The sequence below is a fragment of the Hyaena hyaena genome, unplaced genomic scaffold (genome assembly GCF_003009895.1).
Source record: "Hyaena hyaena isolate Hyena2069 unplaced genomic scaffold, ASM300989v1 scaffold_4, whole genome shotgun sequence".
Taxonomy (NCBI): domain Eukaryota; kingdom Metazoa; phylum Chordata; class Mammalia; order Carnivora; family Hyaenidae; genus Hyaena; species Hyaena hyaena.
The window spans coordinates 3,596,064-3,619,826 of NW_024080636.1; the positions used below are offsets into that span (position 1 = coordinate 3,596,064).

General features: G+C 60.2%; 1 protein-coding gene across 1 annotated transcript in view; it reads right to left on the reverse strand.

Annotated features, from left to right (window-relative positions):
- Positions 1-322: 322 nt before the first annotated feature.
- SCUBE1 (signal peptide, CUB domain and EGF like domain containing 1) overlaps positions 323-23,763 on the reverse strand; it is a 130,075-nt gene continuing 106,634 nt past the window's right edge. Inside the window, exons 12-23 of the mRNA XM_039234658.1 lie at positions 16,561-16,680; positions 16,131-16,235; positions 15,135-15,248; positions 14,239-14,379; positions 12,910-13,113; positions 9,976-10,137; positions 8,469-8,636; positions 6,760-6,921; positions 5,061-5,258; positions 3,514-3,666; positions 3,069-3,148; positions 323-1,138 (exon numbers count right to left, since the gene is read on the reverse strand). Coding sequence (XP_039090589.1) covers positions 986-1,138; positions 3,069-3,148; positions 3,514-3,666; positions 5,061-5,258; positions 6,760-6,921; positions 8,469-8,636; positions 9,976-10,137; positions 12,910-13,113; positions 14,239-14,379; positions 15,135-15,248; positions 16,131-16,235; positions 16,561-16,680 — 1,760 coding nt within the window. The 3' untranslated portion in view covers positions 323-985. The remainder of the gene's footprint in view (positions 1,139-3,068; positions 3,149-3,513; positions 3,667-5,060; positions 5,259-6,759; positions 6,922-8,468; positions 8,637-9,975; positions 10,138-12,909; positions 13,114-14,238; positions 14,380-15,134; positions 15,249-16,130; positions 16,236-16,560; positions 16,681-23,763) is intronic.

Sequence of the window (23,763 nt, forward strand, 5' to 3'; positions counted from 1 at the left end):
CCCTCCTGCAGGCCCCTCCTCTCTCTCCTCCCCCTCCTGCAGGCCCCTCCTACCTCATCCCCCCTCCTGCACCCCTCCTATCTCTCGTCCCCCTGCTGGAGGCCCTTCCTACCTCATCCCCTTCCTGCAGGCTCCCAGCTCCATGGAAAGGGGCAGCAGGCTCCTGGGAGGGGTGAGTCACTTAGGGATGCCCGCGACAGCTCGTGAGGGAAGAGGTGGGTTGCAGTTCATATTTATAGTTACTAAAGAGAGTTTTCCTAAAGTACCCACAAATAGAAGTATATTTATATTTATATTTATATTTATATATATATAGTACTTAATTAGATGCTCTATCAAGGAAAAGCACAAATCTACAGTTTCCTCCGCTAGCAGCTCTTTTCTGTCCCATCACAGAATCCTTAGAGCCCTGCCACTTGGTGCCTGCGTCCTGACCCCGAGGCCGGAGGAGTCGGGTGCGGATCGGATGGATGCCTTGCAGGTGTGGACACGGGCTTATCAGGGCCTCCAGGCACCTTCCCACACCCCTCCTTCCACAGCTTGGCTTCCTGCCTCAGATTAGGCCTCCCAGAGCCTGCCTGGAGAGAGAGGCAGCCACGGTCCCCTCTTGCCTCCGGTGTCCGGGGAGGCCACCTGCGACCCCCAAACGCGCACTCTGCCCAGGACCCGGCCGCGCGCCGGCACAGAGCGTCCAGAGCGTCCCGGTCACCCAGGAGAGGGCGCCGTCCTGGAATCGAACCGGCGGAGGGAGGGGGGGAGGAAGAAAGGCTGCCTTGAGCAGTGTTTTCCCAATGGGACGATCCGAGGGGTGCGGGGGGCTGGGGGCTCTGCTTGGACGTGGTCTCACCCCCTCTGGCTGGTCAGTGTTTCCGAAGGGCAGGTGCCGCGGTGACTTCCAGAGGCAGCATGGAGGCCTGTGGAGCCTTTTGGCTTCTGCCGTGGAGGAAAGGCACGCGGCGGTCCCCAAGCTGGGCAGCTCCCGGCATTATTTGTAGGGCCGCAGGAATCGGGACACTTTGGAGCGCAGCAGCTTGATGAAGGACCGCGGGAACATCTCCTTGGACTCCTGGGCTGTGTACTTGAAGTAGTTTTGGGGGTGCGCCAGCACGTCGAAGAGGGCCTTGATGAGCTTCTTGTCCTGCAAGACACGGGGACGCAGGCGGTGAGGCCGAGTCGGGGGCCTGGGGTGCGGGGCCCCTGAGCCTGGCCACTCGCCTCTCCGATGTCAGTGTGGGGCGACTGTAAGGATGGGGGAAGGAGGAAGGGTCTACACTGCTCGGTGGGTTTCAGGATCCCACAGATTCTCTTTGCTGTACATTCCTTTTTGATTTTCTGGTAGTTTATTGGTTTGAACTTGATGGTCCAATGTATTTTATTTTAAAAGAGTTTTGCAAAACCATACCCAAATAGGGGCTCCTGGGTGGCTCAGTCAGTTGAGCATCCAATTTCGGCTCAGGTCATGATCTCGTGGTTGTGGGTTCGAGCCCTGCATCGGGCTCTGTGCTAACAGCTCAGAGCCTGGAGCCTGCTTCGGATTCTGTGTCTCCCTCTCTCTCTGGCCCCTGCCCCCTGCTCATGCTGTCTCTCTCTCTTAAAGAAAATAAATAAACATCGAAAAAAAAACCAAACCAAAATAAACCTTCAAGTTGAAGCCAGAAAATGTGGAGCCGAGGCCCAGGCTTTTGAGGCCCATGGCCCGGGGTCTGAAATCTCAGCCCCGTGTACACGCCAGCTCCTTCGCTGGAGGAGGGTGAGCCTCGGTGCTCAGGGCAGGGTGCCGTGCGGGTGGGAGCAGTCAGCACCGGCCGGAGGCTGTGCACCAGGACTCGGTGTCGCACTGAGACGTGGGCCGCGTGTGCTGTCCAGGGCTGCTGTGTCCCTCCCCCGCCCTCTCACACACGCGCTCACACGCCCGTGCCCTTGGAACACAGAGCTCTTCCTGTCTGCCAGGAGCAGCGCCAGGCGCGGGGAGGGAATGTCGAGTGGGACCCCCAGTGGAGGGAGGGCTGTGTGGGACTCCAGGAGCCGGTGGCCTGCCCAGAGCGGGGACGCCTAAGCTGAGGGTGGGAGGACAGGTGGACGCTCACGGAGGAGAGCGGCAGGGCGAGAACATTCCTGACAGGCCGTGGCCAGGGAGCCAAGGGAGCGTGGAGGCCTGAGAGCCGCCTCAGAGGGATGCGGTGGCCGCACCGGCCCGGGCCCAGGTTTTGTCGTAAGCGATGGAAACGCTTCTAGCTCTGGAGAGATGCTCCCAGCTGCAGGGGTGGAGCTGAGGGCAGAGGGCCCAGGGCGGCAGGGGAGGGGTGAGGAGGAGAGTCGGACGGACTGATGGAGAGGCCAGCATGACCCTCTGGTTCCTACCAAACAGAGGGAACTATACAGGCTCCAAAACGTCCAGACCTCATCCCGGGCGCGGCAGCAGCAGGGGCAAAGCCCTCAGTCTGCAAGCCGCCTGCTACGTGCAGGGGTGCGCCAGGCCCGGGGCTCAGAGGGCTTGCCTGGGGCCACCCAGCGGCTAAGTGACAGCCAGAACAGGGGGACTGGCCTGGCCCTGCTCTTGTCCCGTCCTCCTCAGCTCCCGGGCTGAGCTGGGGCCAGCCCCCCGGAGCCCGAGAGGATCCCTGGGTCCCGCCTCTCGTCGTGAGAACCGGGGGCCCCGACCTGGCCAGGGCCCGCTTCGCAACGGCCACGGGCCCCCTCGACGACGACAAGGTGGCTCTGCTTCCCAAGCCCTGAGCAAGATGAGGAGGCAGGCCGTCCCCAGGGCGGGGGCGGAGTCTACCTGCTTTCAGATCCCGCCACACTTCAAGGAGGCTGGTGGCGGGTAAGGAAGCCCAAAGACCAGTCACCAGGTCCTGGGCCAGACACCACCGGGGAGCTGGCCTCGGACCTCCTGTCTACAGGGACGGATGTACTGGGGCCCCCCTGACTCCCTTCTCCTCTCCTTTCACCACCGCCCCGCTCACGTCTCTGAGGGGCTAGGGGGAGGGGGCGCAGAGGTGGCCCTGGGCATCACAGGCCACCATTCTGGGACCACAGGATCCTTTCCCTTAAAGAAGCACACTCACCTTTAAAATTTCCTGGTGATTCTCCGAGGCATAGAGCCGTCCGTCGCGAACGATATCTTCTATTAATTGCTGGTAGTCCTCTGCAAAACCCGCCAGCGGGGAAGGAAGGGAGGTGAAGGCTCCAGGCTCCGCTCCCCTTCCCCCCCTTCCCTCCTCACCCCTCCTCAGCCTCCGCCCTCCCCTGCCCACTTTCAGGCTTCCGGCCCTGGCCAGAGGCAGTCCTCCCTCCGAGCCTCTGTGGCCTCCACCCAAACGGGTTTTCTGGAGTTCTGGCCAGCTAGAACCCCCTGCTCGACCCTCAGAACCCTGCCGGGGTGGTGCTTCACGCTGAAGCCCACAGACACCACCAAGGGCTCCCCAGTCAGCACCACCCCTCCCCCTGCGTCTGTGGTCTCTGTGTCTGCAGGGCTGGCCCAGGCTGGGCACACCGCATGGCCACACGCACCGTCGTAGGTGACATAGGGCACTTGGAACCCTTTGCCGCTGTTGCCGTCATTGGACTTGAACTGGATCCAGAGCTTCCGGGAGCGGGAGGTGAAGGCGATGGGCCTCTCGTAGGTCTGGCAGGTCTCGTAGGTGGTGATAGATGTGGGTGAGGCTGGGGGCAGAGCCGAGGACCCAAGTGGCTCGCTGATCCACAGCCCTGCACTCGGCCCCTGTTCTCCTGCTTCGGGCCGAGCACCTCCCCACCGCTCAGCCACCCAGATCCCACATCCAGTCCCCCACACAGTCCAGCCCTGATCACCACCCTGTTCCCTCTGCCTCAAGTGCCTGTCCTCGCCCTCAACCCCAGTTCTCCTTCGGAGACAGGTTTGTGGCTCCCCCTCCAGGAAGCCTCCCTGACTGCTCCATCCTCACACTGCCATGCTCCTGCTCTGGTCTGGTGAACCCTTTGTTATGACCCCTCCCTGTTGGGTTGTCACAGCTCCCCAGGACAGGGCTCATGCCCGCACCCAGCGTGAACCAGGGCCAGGGCGGAGGGTCACATTTGGGAAGTCCCTTCTCCCTGTGGACAGATGAAGAGGGGTGAGCCTGCTGACCCTGGGGTGTGTGGGGACGGCCAAAGGGTCCCTCGTCTCCTCACTGCTCCCTGGGGAGCCTCCCTGAGGTGCCCTGCGGGTGGGAGAGGCTGACCCTCTAGAGTCCAAGCCTGCGGGCAGGATGCTAGGGGCCAGGGACGCTGGTGACAGAGCAGGTGGGGGAGGGGGGCGGGGGGAGTGGTCCCGGGCTGGGCTCTGACCCGCCGTGCGACCCTGGGCAGGTGCCTTGGCCATGCTGGCCTCTCAGCTGCACAGAGTGGGTGATGCAGGCACACGGTAGCAAAGATCATGCAGAACACGGGAGCAGAGTGGACGGAAGCCCCTTGATCTCTGTGTGCTCTGGTCTCTGTGCCTCAGAGACATTCCAGAGCCCAGAGGGCAGGTGTGGTTCGTGCCTGCCCGGGTCCACCTCCTTCTTCCCTAACGTTCTGATGGGGCTTGTTCCTCATGGGCCCCACGGCCCTATGGCAGCAGTGGGGGGCTGCGGCCCAGGCACATGCTATAAAGGACGTCACCTGGTTCCTGGGGGGACACAGGCACTGTCCCGCCTTTCATGTCCCCGCCTGCTGCACCCACTGCCAGGGCCAGCCTGCTGCTCATGGCCGGAGGTCCCTCTGCCAGCCTCTGCCAGGGCTGATGGGCCAAGACGCCGGCTCACGGAGGGGAAGGCTCAGGCTGCCTGACCCTGGGGTGTCCCGTGTGCGCACAGGCCGTGGGAGGCGGACGGAGCAGGGTCGCTCCCGGAGCCTCACCCTGGCTGGCGTGGAGGGACGGGGGGCCACCTGCGAGGAGACTGGCTCGTGGTCAGCATGCGGCCCGGACCCGGTCAGGTCCTGGCTTCTGCACTCAGGGCATGGCCCCCGCTCGCCATAGGACTCTTGAGTCAGACAGACGTTTGCCGAAAGCCTGGCCCACGGGTGCCCCTGGGCGGCCTGCCACCACCTGCACGTACCGCTCTTCCTCATGACCAGGACATCCCCGCACTCATCCTCAACGGGCAGGAAGATCTCGGGGACCACGATCAGGATCCGGCGCTTGGGGGGCGGCGAGATGTGCCAGACGCACTCCGCGTTGGCCGGGTAGTCGCCGGGGTAGTTGGGGGACTCGATGTAGCCTGTGTAGTCGCCGAGCTCGCCGCCGCAGTGCTGGTCTGTGGGCACCGGGGCCCGCGGGCCTGCTCAGGCTGGGTGGGCCCTGAACGGCCTCAGAGGCCCGGCCTCCCCCCAGCCAGCCCAGCCTCCAGCTGCTCTTCTCACGGGGTCTCTTCCCGCAGGGGCCCTGTGGCCGCGTGAAAGCCCTAGCGAGCCCCACTTCCCCCACTCACTGCACACCCCGCGTGCTGCAGGCGCCAAGTGTGGTCGCCCTCCCCGCCGCGCAGGACGGCTCAGGGTTAAGCGGGCAGCACAGTGACCAGAGAGACAAGCGTCCCCCTCTTTTCTTTTTTAGCCAAGCTTTGGAAGCCTGACGAGGCCAAACGTGACAGCTTTGTGGGCTAACCAGTTCCTAGCCCCACCCCGACAAAAGAAGTCACCTTAGTTCTGCAGAGAGAACTGAGTGGGAATATTAAATATACGTCATTTTCTTACACGTGTTTATTTGTAAAACTCAACATTTCTGGAAAACTTTTCATTTTTACGTTTATCTTCCAGAAGCTTCTCCTCCTATTGGGTTTCTCCACTTTCACTCATTAGGACATTTGAAACCCTGTCTCGGGGCGCCTGGGTGGCTCAGTCGACTGAGCATCTGACTCTTGACTTCAGCTCAGGTCGTGATCTCACTGTTCGTGGGTTCGAGCCCACAGTGGGCTCTGTGCTGACAGTGCGGAGTCTCTTTCTGCTCCTCCTCCCCTGGCTCTCGCTCTCTCCCTCCCTCTCTCTCTCTCAAAATAAATAAACTTAAAAAAAAAAAAAAAACCTGTTTCCGGGGAGCTCGGCCCCTGGAGGCCACGAGCCGCGGGGATGCCCCGGGGAACAGAGGCACCTTCCTCCTCTAGGATTAAGTCTCCTTCGTGGCCCTCAGGCTGCTCCAACTCCCCCCCCCTCCCTGCAGCCCCCTTTCAAAGGGCTAAGTGGCTGGAAGTCGGTTAGGGGAAGGGGACGATAGTGGAAAATCTGTCCCTAAGGACTCTGAAAAATGAATTTCTAAAAGAATATCTAAAATAAAGTTCGCATCCAAATGACTTGCTAAGCGAGGGAGCGGGGTGTCTGCTTCCCAAACTGTCTCTCGCTGCCCCGATTCCTTTGGCTACAATGAGCTCCTCTGAGACGCAAGAAGGCTGTGTGCTCGTTGCCTCGCTGATATGCCCCGAGCATCGCCTTCCTGTGCCCTAGGTCGTGTGGGCTGTGTCCACTTGGCGGTCGGGCCATGCATGGCCTTCAGAGTGGCACAGCCTGGGCCTCGGCAGCTGCCCCGCAAGCCCCCCTGGGCATGGGGCCTGGCTTTTCCCTCCACAGACCCGGAGCCCGAGGCAGGGCCTGGCCGGGCACAGGGGACCAGGCTGCCCTGGTGGGCGGGTGCCACGTGGAGTGGATCTGCACCAGAGCAGGGATGAGTCCCCGTGTCCCGCAGACACCACGTGAGGGGAGGGCCCCCCTGCCCCCAGCAACCGCCCCCCACCCCAGCGCCCTGGCCGTGGGAAGAGCTGCACCTACTTTTGCAGTGCGTGACATTGGTGGAGCCGTCCGAGTCGGTGCTGGTGTCGCCCGGGCAGGCGACGCAGTGGTTCTGGCCGAACTCAGGCTGGTAGGTGCCCACGGGGCAGCGGATGCAGCGGTGGGTGGTGGTGTCGTAGTGGTGGCCGGGGGAGCAGTGCACTGCCGGGGGAGGGGGCACATGGTGGGGAAGGGCGGGGGGTGTTCTCCCCAGGGCCTCCCTGCCCCCAGGCGCCATCTCGGCACAGAGTTCCATGCCCTTCTCTGCTGCCTGGTGACCCCCTGCCGCGTGTGCCCTGTCCCGCCCCGTCCACCCCTCTGCGTGCGTTTGGGGGCAATGAATGGGACACGAGATGTAAGGCCAGGCGCGGGGCACTCCAGAGGTGCAAGGGTTTTGCGTGGAGACTCAGCTGGCTGGGGGGCTGTCTGCGGGGAGGGAGCGGCAAAGCGCGGGTCCAATGTGGGCTGCGCCGGTGCCAGCTGTGGCCAGAGGGGAGGTCAGAGGCCATGGGGACAGGCTTCTGGGTCCAGGGGTCCTGCTACCCTCTGCGCTGAGAGAGGGTCCCTGGTGCCTGGCATGTCCCCGGCGGCTGCTCTGGGTGGGGGGGGGCAGGGGCCTGGGGCAGAGGTAGCAGTGGAGTGGCGAGAAGTCATCGCTCAGAGGGGCTGGCAGGGGTGGCCTGGGCATGAGGTCAGGGACAGAGCACTCAGGTGTTCCCCAGGTCTCCTTGGAGCGCCTGGCGGGACGGAGCTGCTGTGACCCGGAGGGGGTGCCGTGGGGCAAAATGAGGGGCTCTGGCCACGTGGAGGCGACAGGTGTTTGCTGCACATGACTGGGGCCGTCTTCTGGCAGGAGGGCATAGGATCGAATTTGGGACAGAGGCTGGGCTCGGGGCAGAAAGTGGGGTCACCATGCAGATGCTCTTTCTATGCAGACTCCAGAGTCAGTGCCCAGGCTCGGGATCCCTAGCATGACCAGGGGCGGGGTGAGTGAGGCTGAGTCGTGCTGGGGCCACGGGGCTGTGGGAGGTGTGGCCTGGGAATGCACTTGGCTCTGGCCTTGATGGGAGTGATGATTGGGGGCCAGCGGGGCAACAGACGGACCTAGTGGGGTTCAGGAGAGGGCGAGGGGGGAGAAGCAGAGTCCAGACTCTGCTTGTAGCTCCTGCTACAAGGTTCCCAGTAAGGAGGGGACACCTGAGGGGAACTGGAGGGGGGTGGGGCTGGGGAGTTGGGGTTCTCCCTTCCAGAAGGGAGGCTTCAGAGCAGTCTGTCTGTTCCCAGGAACACGGGGGTCAGTGAGTGGGCAGAGTGGACCCAAAGGCCATGGCGGACGGAGCGTGTGGAAGGGGAAGCAGGCTGGTCAGGGAGACGTGGTGAGCGTGGAGGGGAAGGTGCGCTGGCCTGCAGGGTCCCCGCGGCCCCGGGCCTCCAGGTGAGCTGAGAGGCCCCGCCCCACCGTCCCTGCTGCCCCCATATTTCTTCACCCCCCACCCCAGACTTCCTTCTAGCCAGGCTCAAAGCTGCCCTCTACAACCGCTGTGCTGCCTGCCTCTCCCGTGAGACCTGCGGGCGGGCTTGCGTTGAGCCCCGCGTCCCTGTCCTAGCGTGCGGCACGGCGCTGGTCACCAGCTGCCCCTGGGAGGCTGCCACGCCGGAACTGAGAGGTGTCGAGGGCAAACGCCCCTGAGCAGCTCAGCCCGCCTCACCTTTGGCCTCACAGTCTTGGAAGGAGGCTGTGCCCTCGTGCTTGGTGAGCAGCCCTCCTCCGCAGGGGAAGCAGCCCGTGCGCCCGGGCTCCGGCTGGTACGTGCCCAGGGGGCAGGCCTGGCAGGGCCTGAAGCCGTCCGGGGAGAAGGAGCCTGGGGAGCACTGACCTGGAAGTCAGAGGTCACGGCTCAGGCCGGCCAGCGGGGGCGCCTCACTCCAGACCCTGCTCCCAGCCCTCACCTGCCCCGGGGAAGGGCACTAAGGGGTGGCGGGAGGGCCCCGGCTCCAGGCTGGACCTTGCCAGTGACTCGGGTGCCATGGGACCTCGGCCGGGCCTGGCCTGACCTCTCCCAGTGGTGAGAAGGGCGCGGGTTGCAGAGCGCGTGGCCTTGCCGCTGAGCTGGGATGTGCGCGGTTGGAGGAGGCCCTTACATCAGAGGGGCTTCTCCCGGGGAAGGGCCATACTGCGCCCTAACGTGAGGGGTGGGGGCAGCGAGCTCCAGGCTGGCCTGCCCTGTCTGTCCGCAGGGCGGGGCCGAGCAGAGGGAGGGGGTCTGTGAGGGCACCGGGCAGACAATGGGAGGGGTCGGCACATCCAGCAGGAAGTTGGGATGTAAGAGGGTACAGTGAGTGAGGGGTGGGCGGGGGGCCCCCTCAGCCTCTTGGCCCAGATCCTGAATGCTCTGTTCCTGCCCTTGGCTACTCTCTGCTCTCAGTCACCTTCCCACTAAAAGCAGACGCCACACTCCTAGAGGGCACAGGCAGCCAGCCTGCAGAGGCTCAGGGCCGGGCTCTGAGCTCTCCCGTACCCCAGAGAAGGCCGGCTGCGGTCTCCCCACGTCCTAAGGAGCCCACTCACCCACCCTCGCGGGCACACCTTTCCCCACCCGTTCTCTTGGGTGGTCCCCATGATGGCCTGGGAAGGGAGGCTGACGGGTGGGGGTATGAACCCATTTCACAGATGTGGTTACGTGATGCGTAAATGGAAAAGCCCCTTGCAAACGAAACCATGCTTGGTAAATTAAAAAGAGGCTTTCCGAGCCATCTACAGGGCAAACTGTAAAGCTCTTTACGTAGACTACAGTTCTTGCCGAGTATATGGGACCCCCCCCCCCAAAGCCCTTCGACGATGAGGCAGTGCTCCTCACAGCGTAACGAGTTTGGTCAGCCAAAAAGCACTGTGTGTCCCCGTTACAGACAGTGAGGTGACCTGTAAGTGACCGAGTGTCTGCAAACTGTAAAGCCCTTTTCGAACTACACGCTGCAATTTTCAAGCGTGCTAGGTTTGGCCCGGTGCTGGCGGGCACACGGACGCCGCGGGTCTGCGGCGCCCTCTGTGAGTGCGGCGACGTGCAAGCCATAGCGGGCCCTGCGGACGGCGAAGAGCTTTACAGACTGGCACCAGGTACCAGGCCTTTGCTTTGGGGACTTCAGGAGAGACAGGAGGTAACCCCAGCGCCGCTACCCCCATCCCAAGCCCTCCCTCCAGGGGGACCCCGCACTCGCCTCCACATTCAGACACGCTGCGGGCCCCGGCGAGGCCGAGCCCGTCGCTGCTGGGGCATGGCGTGCAGCTGAGTTGACTGTCCCTGTCCTGGTAGGTCCCGGGCGCGCATGGCACACACTGGCCCGGCTCTCCGCTGAAGTGGGTGCCGGGCCCACAGGCCACTGCAAAGGCAAAGCGGAGGGATCGCTGGTGGCGGAGGTGGGAATGGTGGCCGGGCGGTCTGTCTCCCGGGCTCCGTCCTACCCGATAGGGCACGTCCCTCGTCCCTGCGGCTCAAGGCGCCCAGACCCGCCGCAGGAGGGAGGAGCAAGGCAGCAGCGCCCTGAGGAGGCCTGACCCTGCTGTCGTGCCCCGTCCCGGCTGCACCTGCTCAGCGTCCTGGGCAGACGCTTCCTCCTCAGCCCCCATCCTGCCCTTCAGCCCTGACTCCTCGGCCTGCGTACCGACTGCTTCCTGGACTCCCGTGTCCAAACCGAGCTCTCCCCGCTCGCCTTTCCTTCCCCATGAGGTGGAGTTGCCCTCTGAGGAGCTGCAGGGTGGTGCAGGGGGCGTGGGGGTGGTGGTGACAGGGGCAGGAAGGTCGTCCAGGGGCGGGGGGCTGAAGGGAGGGCCAGTTGGCTGCATCGAGCAAATAAGCAAACTGAGGAGTAAGGAAACTGCCTGAGCAAATAAGGAGAAAGGGAGCCGAGTGCTCCTCTGGAGAAGACATTTAGAGAGGGAGACGGTTAGAGAGAACCCTGCGATACTGAACTGCAGGTTCAGCTGAACTGGTGTGAACTCTTGGTTTTATAAAACACGCACACACGCACGCGTGCACTCGGATGTACACATCTACACCCCCATACACTTACGTATGTGCATGAATGCATATACATATAAACCTGGGCTTTCTAGTTCCGTCCGACGAGAGTGCCTAGATGCTCCAGTAGGAATGAGTACCCCACCTCTGGCTTCTCCATATCTTCTTCCTCCTCTAGGGGTCCAGGGCCCTGGCTGATTCCAAAGGTTGGGGCAGGGAAAGTCCAAGTTTGGTGCCCGAGAATCCTCAGTGAGTGACAGAGGCATGGGGCGTGTCAAAAAGGACATGGGGGCCAGTCTGATGGGGCACCTACTGGCTTCAATGGGGGTGATCTGAGCACGGACGTAAATCACATTAGGAATGGATTAGAACCCGTGAGTAAAAGCGGAATCTCTGAGTCCGCGTTGACATGAACACACGGACATGTGGATACGCAGGCAGATTTAGCAATGAGGGGGCGCGCAGGGCTCTTTCTTACAGGGGAACGCTAAGTGGTGCGCAGACAAGAGCTGGCGGGATAGGAGAACACGGCTGGTAGCTGCGGTAGAGGTGCTGATCTGGCAGGAGCCGCCACTGGGGGGGACGGGCGGCTGGGCAGGGGCGTGGCTGATGGGGAGCAGGATGGGGGTGCAAACTCAGAATACATCCCGGGAAAATCCTCACCAGTTACAGAAGGAAAAGGGTGAAAATTAAGGTGGAGGCACCAGCGGTGGGCTGGGTCAGTATCCTGTGCCTCCGGATGGGGGCGCTGCAGAGCAGGCGACGGTGTGGTTTTCCTGCCGAGAATGGGGGCTGGAGGGGGAGGCTGCTGAGGGTCCTCCTACAGCACTTGGGGACCGCAGGGTCAGGAGGGGCAGGGGAGGAGCGAGGGACTGGCCCAGGATGAAGGGGTCCGGGGAGACAGGACACTAAATGTGGAGGACGGGGGTGTTGTGGGAGGAGCGGGTGAAAATGTAGTGGGGGTGGTGCCTGGATGGTGCTGTGAGGGCCACACGTGCACACACAGCCCCCAGAGGGCGCGAGACACACACGGGGTATCGGGATGAAGAGAACGTGGAAGTTCCTTGTGCTGCCTCGCGATATTTCTGAACGTTTGAAAGGACTTCAAAATAAGCTATTAGAGGTAACAGAACGCCGTCGCGAAGGCCGTGGTCCTTGCGCCCTGTCCGCTCCACTACCCAGCAGTCCTTCCTTCCCCCCCAGGCTCCTGAGCCCCGGCTTTTCTCCACTGGCTCCTCAGTTCACATCCGTGGCCCAGCCTATGCTTTGCGCTCCAGAATCTTGGCTCCCACCACCCATTTGAGGTTTTCACATGGACGCCTCAGGTGCGTCTGAGCAAACCGGGACAGACAGAACACCGCCTCTCTGCCAGCCCCGCCGCCCCAAGTTCCCCATGCTGCCCTTGAAGGCTCTCCCCTTTGCCCCCTGCAGTCACCCCTGCAGAGTGCACTTGCAATGTGCCTCATCCCTTCCTGGCCCACTGCCAGCTCACAACCCCCAGCCCCCGGTCAAGGCTTTACCATCTCCCGCCCGGCCTCCCCACTGGTCCTCACTCCACGAAGCCTTCCCCTGATGAGATGGGGGTAAGGCTGCTCCCCTGTTTGATCGGGTCACCTGCTGCCTTGGCCTGGGTCCCCGCTGGCTGCCCTGGCTGAGCTCCTGCTGGGGGCCTGGCCTGGCCTGCTCCCTGAGGCTGGTGCTGCAGCCCCGGGCCGGGGTGGGGGGGGGGCTCGCCTCTGTTGCATCTTTGCTCTGCTCCTCCTTTGCCTTCAGCTCCTATGCTGCCTCTGCTGGGAAGCCTCTGGCCACACAGACTAGGCCCTGTGCACCCCCCTCCACCGCCCCTTCACTGTGGCCGTGCCCGCCTGTGCTCTCCCTGTCCCGCCCGTCCTCAGGACCCTGGCGGGGGTCAGATGTGCAAAGGTCCACCTGGCAAGAGCCTTGCCCAGGGCCCGGCACCCCGGGAGTGCTCTTCAAACGACGGCCATGGTGATGCGCACCACGGGGCTCTGTGGCAGGCCTCTGTGTCTCCCTGTCCCCTCCCGAGGTATCTGTTTACCCAGGCCACCCGTGGAAGGAAGGGCAGAGGGAGTTTGGCCGGTGGGCATCCCAGTGGCCACGGGCAGGGACGCACCGCATTTCCCGTCCTGTAACACCTGGCCCGTGCTGCACGCCCCCTGGCCCTCCAGGGCCTTGGCCGGCCACTGGGCCATCGCGTACTCTGTGCCTGCGACCTGGATGGAGAACTGCTGTCGGCCGATGGATTTCCGCAGGGTCTTGATGGCGGCCTGTAAGCTCTGCTCCGCGCGCTTCCGCATGCAGTCGGCCTCACAGGTTTCTGCGGGGGCGAGAGGGATGGTCACTCGCAGCCCCTCGGAGCTGCCTCTTCCTGGCTGCCCCTCTGCCAGGCCTCTGCCGAGAGCATGTTCTCACAGCGGCCACAGGCCCCGTGGCTGCGTCCACCTGACGGACGAGGAGACGGAGCATCCGACAGGTGTGACCCACCCAAGGCCGCCCAGGGGGCCTCTGCCACTGCGACGCGTCACCTCCCCAGGGCACAGCGCACAGACGGGCGCCCCTCCCTGCCGCTCACATAGCCTTGAGGCTGCCGGTGTTCCCAGGATGACGCCCAGCTCTCTGGCCTTGAACCCAAGGCCCCTTGTGGCGGGGGCCCAGCCTGCCACGCCGGCCCTAGCCCCTAGTCCTCCGACACCCACTGGAACTCCGCTTTCTGGCCGCCCCGCCCTGCGCGCTGCTTCCTGAACAGGCTCCATTCCCTCTGACCACTGGGCCTCTGCTAGTTCCATTCCCTCTGCCTGAATGCTATTCCCTGCCACCTCTTCTGCTTGATTTTTGATTTTAGGTCTTGATTCACGTGGTGCCTCTTCTGGGAAGACTCCCTGGGCTCCTGTCTTGGGGAGACACCTCAGCTCTGTGCCCTGTTTGTTCTCAGGCCCCCACCACCCGGGGTCTCCCTTGGCACCGGCTAGTTTGTGTGCCTGTCGCCGGGGGTGCTGCCAGCGTGAGGACCTCGGTCTGGTCCCCTTTTCCCACAGTGCCCAGGGCCTGGGCACCCACAGCTCACATCTGTTGACGGATCTCAGAAAGCACTGACAAGAAACAGAAACCAGCACTGTCAGCCCCCTTCCGGAACCTGGGAAAGACAGGCCCGTGGCTCAGTGGTTCTCGAAAGGCTATGGGCATTAGCCCTTCCAGGCCCCAGTTAGCGCACAGCGGGCGGTGGGGAGAGGCCACGTGGCCATCGCTGAGGGCCCCTGAGCCCCGTGCCTCTTCCGTCCTGGGCTACAGGCACTGACCCGCACCAGTTCCCCCAGCTGTCTGGCTGGCCTCTGCGTCCGGTGGCTGGGGCTGGGGGTGGGGGGGCCCAGCTTCCTGTCCTCAGGCCGCTGCCAGCCTTTCCCCCCCCAGTCCTCCCCCCGAGGCCCTCAGCAGCCCCGCCCACCTCCTGAGGCCTCTTCCACCTTTGCCTCCACCTCGAACTCCGCCGTGATGTGCGTCACCTCCTTGGATGGGGACTTCCGGCCACGGCGCCTCTTCTTGGAGGAGTCACACTTGAAGTTCACAAAGGTCACGTGGCAGTTTTCTGGACAAAGACGGGACTGCTGTGGTAATGGTGGCACGGGGCGGGAAGCAGGGTCCCGCTTCGCCCGACGGTCCGTGGTGCAGGTGGGGAAACTGAGGCCGCAGAAGGCCAGGCTGGCTTGAGGTCTCACGGCGGGCTGGAGGCTGAGCCAGGCCCCGCACCAGCCCTCCTCAGCCCGTCAAGCCGCTGCGGACGGAGGCGCCTACGTGGCTCAGCTCCGTGGGCCGGGGCCAGGCCAGGTCTGCCTCAGTGCTGTGCCCTGTTCGGTCCGGGGAGGAGTCCTAAGGAGCTTAGGAGATCTTTGTGGAAACAGCTGGGATGCTTTTCTTCTGGGCCCTTCTCATTGGGCTTTCCCGACGCTAACCCCTGACTCCCAGCCTGGAACGTCCTTCTTGGCCTCCCTCCTTCAAGGACGAGCCCCTGTGTGAACCCTGTGAGGCCTCCTGGACACAATGAGGCTGCCCTTGCCCCGGGGGAGCTCCTCTAGCCCACCCTGGCGGAGGCAGGGGCGACAGGCCCCAGGGATTATGGGGGACCTGAATTTTCCACCCAAATGCTGGCCTTCTTCCCAAGGGACACCACCATTGGCTATGGTGTTCCAGGCATGGCTCCTGGGGCTCAGGGACCGTGATGATGAAGACAAGGAGGGGTCCCCAGCCTTGGAAACCCAGGCCCTGGCCCCTTGGCTCCCAGCTCCCAGGCATGGGGACCCCCGCCACCCCCCATGAGGGTTGGCGCCATGGCAGCCCACTCACCCAGCAGCGGCTGCCTCGGGGATTCCTTTGGTGGCTCCCGGCTGTGGGCCCAGAGGTGGCACTTGGCATCTCGGATCTTGAAGCGGGCCTTCTGCCTGATGGAGGCGGGGGCACCTGGGGAAAGCCCAGACCCCCCCAGTGGCGGTCTTTCCTGTGGGCAGGGAGGCGGGGGGAGTCCTACAGAGGGGACCATGAGAGGGACAGATCCTGGGGGGTGGAGCTGGGGAGCCTCCACTGCCTCATTTCTCTCCCCAAAAGGCCCGAAGAAGGTGGGAGCATGGGCGGTACGGTCAAGCTCAAGCCAGGGGCCACCCAGCCAGGGATCTCCTATGGAGGAGAGAGGGCGGCCTCCCACCTCCTCCCCCAGCACCTAGGGCACGTGGCTCATGCTGTTGGGAGAAGGGGGTTAGAACAGAAGAGAGAGGGAAACAAGGAAGGGAAGAGGGTTTGCAATAACACAGATGCCCCCAAACTGCTGATTCCCTAAGCAAACTCCAGCGGCTAGTACTGAAGAAGTGTCACAGATACTCGGAATCACACCTGTGTGCGTCCAATGCACACAGACGCCCTGTATCACTGGATTCAACATCCCGAATGGGAAAAGCTGCAGAGACACAGCCTCCTGCCTCCGCCGGGCTGACCGGGACCTGGCTGGTGGGTCCCAAGGGGCGCAGGGGTGGCCTGTGCCTCCAGTACTTCCAGGACCGTGTGCTTGCAGCACATGCGGGTCACTTCACTGAACTGGAGTCTGAGACCCATAGGCCCCTAGCACCTCAGGGTCACTGAGGCCGCGGCCCAGAGCCTCCGAGCCAGAGGGACCCTTCCATGGTTTGCTGCCCCTGGGCTGGGACTCAGCCCGCAGCCCCGTGGCTCGGAGGTCCCAGCCCTGCTCTGAGCTCCCCAGTGCCCTGGAGCATCAGCGTCCCTCCCTCTTGCCCTAGTATGGTGCTGGTCCCCAGGGGTCACCGGGGCCACGCAGCACGGGCAGGTGGGTACCTGAGCAGCTGGGCCCGGCGCTGGAGCCGGTGCTATTGTGCTTCTGCTGCGTCTTGCCCTGGAGGCCCGGGACCCCGCAGCTCAGGCTGTAGCTGTTTTCCGAGTCTGCAGAGAGGCCAGTGGGGAGATGGACGTGGCTGCCCCCACCTCCCCGCCAGTGCGCCCCGATCCTAGAGGCCTCAGAGAGACGGCTCTGGGTAAGTGGCTGGGGAGGGAGGGAGTCCGCTGCACTTGGTGAGAGGGAGGCCGTGGGCCACGGAGAACCAGACAGCAGGCCAGGATCACTCAGTGATCAAGGGAGGCAGGAGGGGGGAGGGAGCTCATTCCTAGGGTGGGTTCTTTCCTGGAGAACAGAAGGGAGCAGGGGCTGGACCTGAGGGAAGGAAGCCCCCCATTCCCTCATCCCTTCCTGGGGATGGCTTCCGGTTACCTGGTACGAAGAGTGAGTGGGCCGGGCAGAACAGGGAGCACCTCTCCACGCCGCCCACCTTGCTGCAGGACAGCTGGGCCCAGGGTGAGGCCTTGGCGCGGGAAAGGCACCTGCCCGTCTCTGAGGAGAGGGAAGACATAGAGCAGGTTGGGGGGGCTGGGAGAGGAGGCTTTCTGGAGGCCCTGCCCCTGAACACGGCCCATCAGGGACTCCCACCACACCCCTGTCCCGTGGCCAGACCTTGGTGACAAGGGGCAGGGGGATGGCAGGGTCCGGCCAGTCCAGGACAAAGTTCACGCCACTGGCCCAGACTGGAGGGTGGGGCTGGGTTCTCCAGGCAACTGTCCGTGCCCCTCTGGGTAAGGGAGCAGCTGGGAATGTACACAGGCTTCTTGGCAGTGACCGACCTCGAAGCATGTGAGCTCGTGGTCACTGGGAGCCCCTCTCCGGGGCAGCCGCTGGACACCGCCATTAGGTGTCTCAAGATGTCCCGACCTAAGCTCCCCAGAGTTTCTCATGTGATTTTTAATCTTTTGAGGACGACAAAGTTCCCCGGTCTCCCCGGAGGAGACTGGCAGTTCTGCAGCCGTGGTAAAATTGGAACAGATTTTGTAGACAACTAGCTGGTCAGTGACACCTGGCTGAGATGAACACACCTCTGGAAGCGTCACACCCAGCGTCTGTCGCCAATGGTCGAGCTGCTCCAGTGGACAGGCCGACATAGGGGACTTAGTTGGAAAAACAAACTGAGGTTGAAATTGCCAATCAGGAGGATCTTTGACACGTGGCTGAACGTTTTCAAGGAGTCTTAGAAAAAGGAAATAATCTAGAAATGAAAACAAACTCTCGCCCTCCAGATAAAACATTTGGCCCCTAATAAATACAAGACCCAAGAATCAAGAATCTTGAAATAAAACCCCCTGCAGAGAGCACAAGTCAGAAGGAGCGGTGCTTATGCTGGTCAAGACGCAGCAGGACAACCAGCGGCAAACTTCCAGGGGGACGGCAACCCGTCCCCCCGCAGTTCCCCGGATGGTCTCTGAATTCCTAAAGGGGACCGTCGGTGCCTACTGGTGGACAGCAACACTGCCTTCTGTCGACGGGGGGCGCGCGCTGGGGGATAAGCCACCCCGGCCCAGAGCGTCCTGTGTGCTCTTGCTGGGACACTGAGGGTGCCAGGTGCCTCCAGTCCCTTCCCCGGACAATTTCTCAGGGTCCCATTTGCCTCGAGCAGCCTCTGTTCCCCGTGAACGTGGTGAGCTTCCCAGGCTGGCTGTCCCTCAGCTATGATGCGAGTTCTCTACCAGCACGGCAGCAAGGGGGCGGATGGGATGTGGGGGTGGGCAAAGGGGCACCCACACAAATGGGCTCTTGGCGCTGGTCGCTGTGCTGCGTCCGGAAGTCCTTCGTCTCTGGCCCAAGGGCTCCAGGACTTCTAGGGCTCCCCTGGCGCCCGAGAAGCAGCAGCAGCCTCGCCTACTAGCTGTACGTGGGCAAAATCTCTGACCCCACTACGTGCACCATCAATTCCACCATCACGGAGCACCAAAGCCCAGAGGAAGGCTTGAAGTCACCATCTAACAAGCAAGAGGGAGGGCACATGGACTAGTGGTAAGTGTAAAAAAAAAATAGGTAAGAATGTCTGGTTGTGGGAGAACATGGAAGAAGATAGTAAGAGGCAGCTCTGGAAGTGGATGAGAAGTTGCAGAAGGCGTGGGGGCCATGACCTTGATCTGCTCTGGTTTACTAAATCAACCATTCAAGTAGTGGGACTTTAACAAGCCTCGGTTCTTCCCCAACTTCACACCTGCAGTGGTTCCTCGGGGGCCATTATCAGAAGACACCCCTCCCTTTGGTGGGTCAAAGCTCCTCCCCACGTAGCACGGCAGGATCTCCTCTGCAAATGGAACTGCCAGCAACAATATGCCTATGCATTATACACCTGAACCACACCTGTGAGGTTAGTTTTAGAAGTCCCAGAAAATCCTCCTACATAATTCAAATTACAGCCGATAGGAGCCTTATTATACCCACGTTATATAGGATTCAAAAGCAGGATCCCGGGGCATCTGGGTGGCTCAGTTGGTTAAGTCTCTGGCTTCAGCTCAGGTCATGATCTCATGGTACATGAGTTTGAGTCCCACCTTGGGCTCTCTGCTGTCAGCACAGAGACTGCTCCAGATCCTCTGCCCCTCTCTCTCTATCCTTCCCCTGCTCGCTCTCTCTCTCTCTCTCAAAAATTAATAAACATTCAAAAAAATTAAAAACCCCAGGATCCCTGGGGCAAAGCTTTCACAACATCAGCAGAACAAATGGAACACAGTCCAGGAAGAGTCCAGACTGAGGGTTCCCAGGCTGCTGTACATACATATTTTTTTTGGTACGAACATGCAAAAGTTGGGCCATGCTCTCAGGATGCAAGGTCAACCACACGGCAAGCATTGTGACCAAGGCGTGTCCTCCCTGTCTCAGGTGAACACCTTGGCTAAAGCAGGTGGAGCATCTTCAAGTCTTGTCCCAGAAAGAATCACCTTTAATCCGAGGACATCACATGCAGTCCGATCGCCACTGTGAACTGAAAGCACTCAGTATCTTTTCTGCTTGTCATTGAAGTAATTATGGTGCCTGGTTCCTGGTTCCTTCTCATGTTACCACTGAAAGAATCCTACCCCTTCCTGAGGGGTCTGTACTTTGGAAGGTATTCATATCCTGAACAGATCTTTTGGACATTCCAAGCCAAATCCCAGCTTAATATTGTTTGTTTGTTGAAGGCACCTGTCTTAAAATTGAAGAGATTTAAAAATTCACATGGAAACTCAAGGGAAGTTCAGCCAGATCAATCTTGAACACAATAAAACTAAGTTGCAAGACTCTCACTTTGTGATTTAAAAACTTACTATAAAGCTTCATTAACCAAGGCAGTGGAATACAGACATAAGACAAATAGATCAGTGGAAAAGAGAGCCCAGAAACAGACCCACACATTTACGGCCAATTGATTTCTGGAGGATGGCAAGGTCATTCAATGGGGAAAAAGAATGGTCTTCTCAACAAATTGCACTGTGACGTCTGGATAATCACACACAAAAGAATGAAGTTGGATCCCTATCTTACACCATATAAAAATTAATTCACCATGGATCAAAGACCGAAGAGCTAAAACTCTAAAGCTCTTAGAAGAAAACAGGTGTAACTCTTTGTGATTTATGGATTACACAAGCAGTTTCTTAAAAATGACATCCACACCACAAGCAACCAAAGGTAAAAATAAGTAAATTGGACTTTATGAAAAGTACAAACCTTTGTGCTTCAAAAGACACCACCAATAAAATGAGAAGACAACTCTCCGAGTGGGGAAAATTCCTTGCTAATCCTACATCTGGTGAGAAACTCCTATCAGACTGTATTCAGACCTCTTACAACTGAACAATAAAGACAAATAACACAATTACAAAATGGGCAAAGGACCTGAATAGACATTTCTTGAAAGAAGATCTACAAGTAGCCAATAAGCACATGAAAATGTGTGCAGCGCCGTTCGCCATCAGCGAAATCCGCACCACAATGAGAAAGCATTTCGCCCCCATGGGAATGGCAGGAATCACAAAGTCAGAAAATAACAAGTGTGGGTGAGGACGTGGAGAAATTGGAACCTTACCCGCTGCTGGTGGGTGTCAAATGGTGCAGCCTCTTTGGAAATCAGGCTGGCGGCCCCTCAAAAGTTAAGCCTAGAGTGAACCGCACGACCCAGCAATTCCACCCCTAGGCGTCTACCCAAGGAAATTGAAAACATATGGTCACACAGACATGTGCACATGACTCTTACAGCAGTATTCTTCCCAACAGCTCCAAACTGGGAACAGCCCAAATGCCCATCAGCGGATGAACGGATAAACAAAACGGGGTATAACCATGCAATGGAATATAACTGGATGGCTAAAAGGAATAAGGCAGTGCTACAGGCTACGACTCGGGAGAGCCTTGAAAACATTAGGCTAAATGAAATAACAAGCCAGTCACAAAAGGCCACATGTTGCATGATTCCACCTAACATCAAGTGTCCAGAATTGGTGGATCCACAGAGACAGAAGTAGATGATGTTCGCCTATGGCTGGGGCGTTGACTGTTACCGGCACAGGGTTTCCTTTGGGGACAATGATGCTCTAAAGTGGCCCGTGACCGCACAGTTCTGTCCTGAGCTGGTCACCAAACAGGGCCACTGTATGGCCTGTGAATCATATCTCAATAAAGCTGTTGATAAAAACAAAACAAAACAAAACAAAAACCGAAAGGAAGAGAGACAATACTAGGCTGGATGCGCAAGAACTGTCCAGGCTGGAATCAAGCCCTACGGGACGCGCGGTGGCTCTGGTGGCCAAGCCCGTGGCCTTCTCTAGGGCCCGCAGAATTGCGGAAGATAAAGGGTGGATATGTATACTGATAGCTGTGGCGTTCGACCCAGCAGTGCTTTGGAAACAGAGAGGTTTTCTGCCCGTAACCGAAACAAGGAGGCGCACAGGATGAGGGGTGGGAGTCAGAGGAAACGCTCCCTGGATCACCATGCTATACGGGCTGCTCTGACCGTGATCCCTGGGCGAGGACTTTCCACTGCGCAGAGAGGCGGATCCGCAGAGAGGTGCCCGGATTCACACGTTTGCCTTCCTGCTCTGAAAGGGGCCCCAGGGGAACAATCGCGTCGCAAGCTCCCTGAGGGTGATACCTGGCAGAGCTGACACTTTCTGTAAGACAGTTCGTCCCAGAAGGGACACACCGGCCGTGGTGGCAGACGGCGCGGTGAGAAACTCTCCCAGGACAGCGCAGGACCCTCAGGGACCCCTCGGGCATCTCCAAATGGGTCTCACGGGTTACGCGTGTGCACTCATAATAACCACGTTTCCTTTCTGAACGATTCAAAGCGGTTGCTTGTTGGAAAAAAGCCCTGCACTCGTAGGAAGGAAAACATACTAGACCTCGTGTTCCTTATTTGGGATATTCCAATTCCTTTATTTAGAAATACGCAGACACCTTTTACTGGGACGGTTATTCGTGAATCCCTCAAAGGGTTCACTGTCTTTCTACCCCATATCTTTGGGGAAAGTAGAGGTGGATTTTTGTGAAGTTGCAATTTACAGGTCTTAAACCTGGGCTCTTGAGGGAAGTTCCAGAAGCCGACTGCACACAAACCAGCTGTGTCCTGCGTCTCAGGACACGTAGGAGGGCTTACAAAACTCTCACCTAAGGCCACTGGAATTAATTTTTCCTGATGCTTGCGACAACCACACGCTACACCGCATAACTTTGTTCTCCGTTCTTTGGGTCCTGCTCTCCCACTTTACGCATTTAAGGTTCGACACGTATGATTTACCCTATCACGCTTCCTTTGCCAATGATAATGGGCCTGGCTCCTGGCCTTGCTAGTGACAGCAACCAGCCTAATTCTTCACATCAGATCTCCCAAACTCTTGCTGGGGGAATGGATGCCGAAAAACAGGATATAGTGTGTTACACACGCCTTACTCATTATGACCCTCTTCATAGACCATACGGAGGAGAAGGAAAACGCCCTTGCGCCCGGAGAGGTGGATTCTCCTCTCTCGCAGCGTATCCGACTGGTTACCACGACCCAGCACCCACAGACAATATCCCTACAGCCACACGGAGGTGGGTGCCATCGCTTGGATGGGATCTGGCTCGTCAGGACCCCCAGGACCACAGCCGCCTGTCCCGTGGGGCTCTCAGACTGTCCCAAGTGGGTGGCTCTCCCAATCCATTGCTGCCTTCTTGCAAACCATCTCACGCTAGAGCACGCTTCCAAGGGACACACACAGCACCTGGTGGAGCAGAGCGTGGAGGCCACTGGTCCCATCCACAGGAATCGGACAGCTCCAAGTGGTCATCAAAAATGTGCCCCTCACGTTGGGCGGTATAGTAAATAATACAGCCCGTGGCCTGGTGTGGGGGGCATGACAAACCAGTCTGTCTTCCTAGTGCAAGCAGTCATGGCTAACAGGAAGACCTTGGATTCTCTTTGGGCCGACTTGGGGTGTGTCACTGCCAGCCCTTCACCCCGAACCTGGACTCACAGCAGAGGTGAGGTGGGACACCCCACACGGAGGTAGTAATGGAAAGCAACACTGAACCCTGAGTGTGGACCGAGGGAGTTGGAACCAGTTTTCTTGGTCAGCCCTGGGAACTCTTAGATCGCGGGTCTGGGGGACCTTCCAGCACCTTCTAGTTTTCTTGGTCAGCCCTGGGAACTCTTAGATCGCGGGTCTGGGGGAACTTCCAGCACCTTCTAGTTTTCTGGGTCAGTCCTGGGAACTCTTAGATCGCGGGTCTGGGGGACCTTCCAGCACCTTCTAATAAGGTTATACTTGTTTATGTCAGTCACCCCACACCCAGTGTCCAGAATGCTAACTGCTTCTACGTCATCACCACGGCGCTAGCAGATGACTTAGGTACAGAATGGGGTAAGATCACACGGACTGACAGTGACAGTCAGAGCCCCAACGGCTCTTTGTGGAGGTCGGCGGCAGTGCCAAGACCTAGACAAGCCCCAGGGGGCTCCCCTGCAGCCCTGACGGAGGGCGGGGCGGCCGAAGGGGTGCTGAGGATAAACGCACCCTTTCCCCCACCCCCAGAGAAGGGCTGCCGGCCTGCACTTTGGTAACAAGTACATACCAGACCCAGCAGGACCCTCCTCAGCCCGGGGACATGCCTCTGAAAGCCGGTCCATCCGTGACAGCCCCAGGCTTGGACAGTCAGCCACCCGGGCAGTCACGTCAATCGTGGGGAGCACGGGCACAGTCACATCAGTCGGGGGGGAGCACGGGCAGAGTCACGTCAATCGTGGGGAGCACGGGCACAGTCACGTCAGTCGGGGGTGAGCACGGAGGCAGTCATGTCAGTCGGGGGGAGCACAGGCAGAGTCACGTCAGTCGGGGGGAGCACGGGAGCAGTCACGTCAGTCGGGGGGAGCAGGCACACAGTCACGTCAGTCGGGGGGAGCAGGCGCACAGTCACGTCAGTCGGGAGGGAGCACGGGCACAGCCACGTCAGTCGGGGGGAGCACGGGGGCAGTCACGTCAGTCGGGGGGAGGATGGACACAGGTCAGTCGGGAGGGAGCACGCGCACAGTCACGTCAGTGGGGGGGGAGCATGCGCACAGTCACGTCAGTCGGGAGGGAGCACGCGCAGTCACGT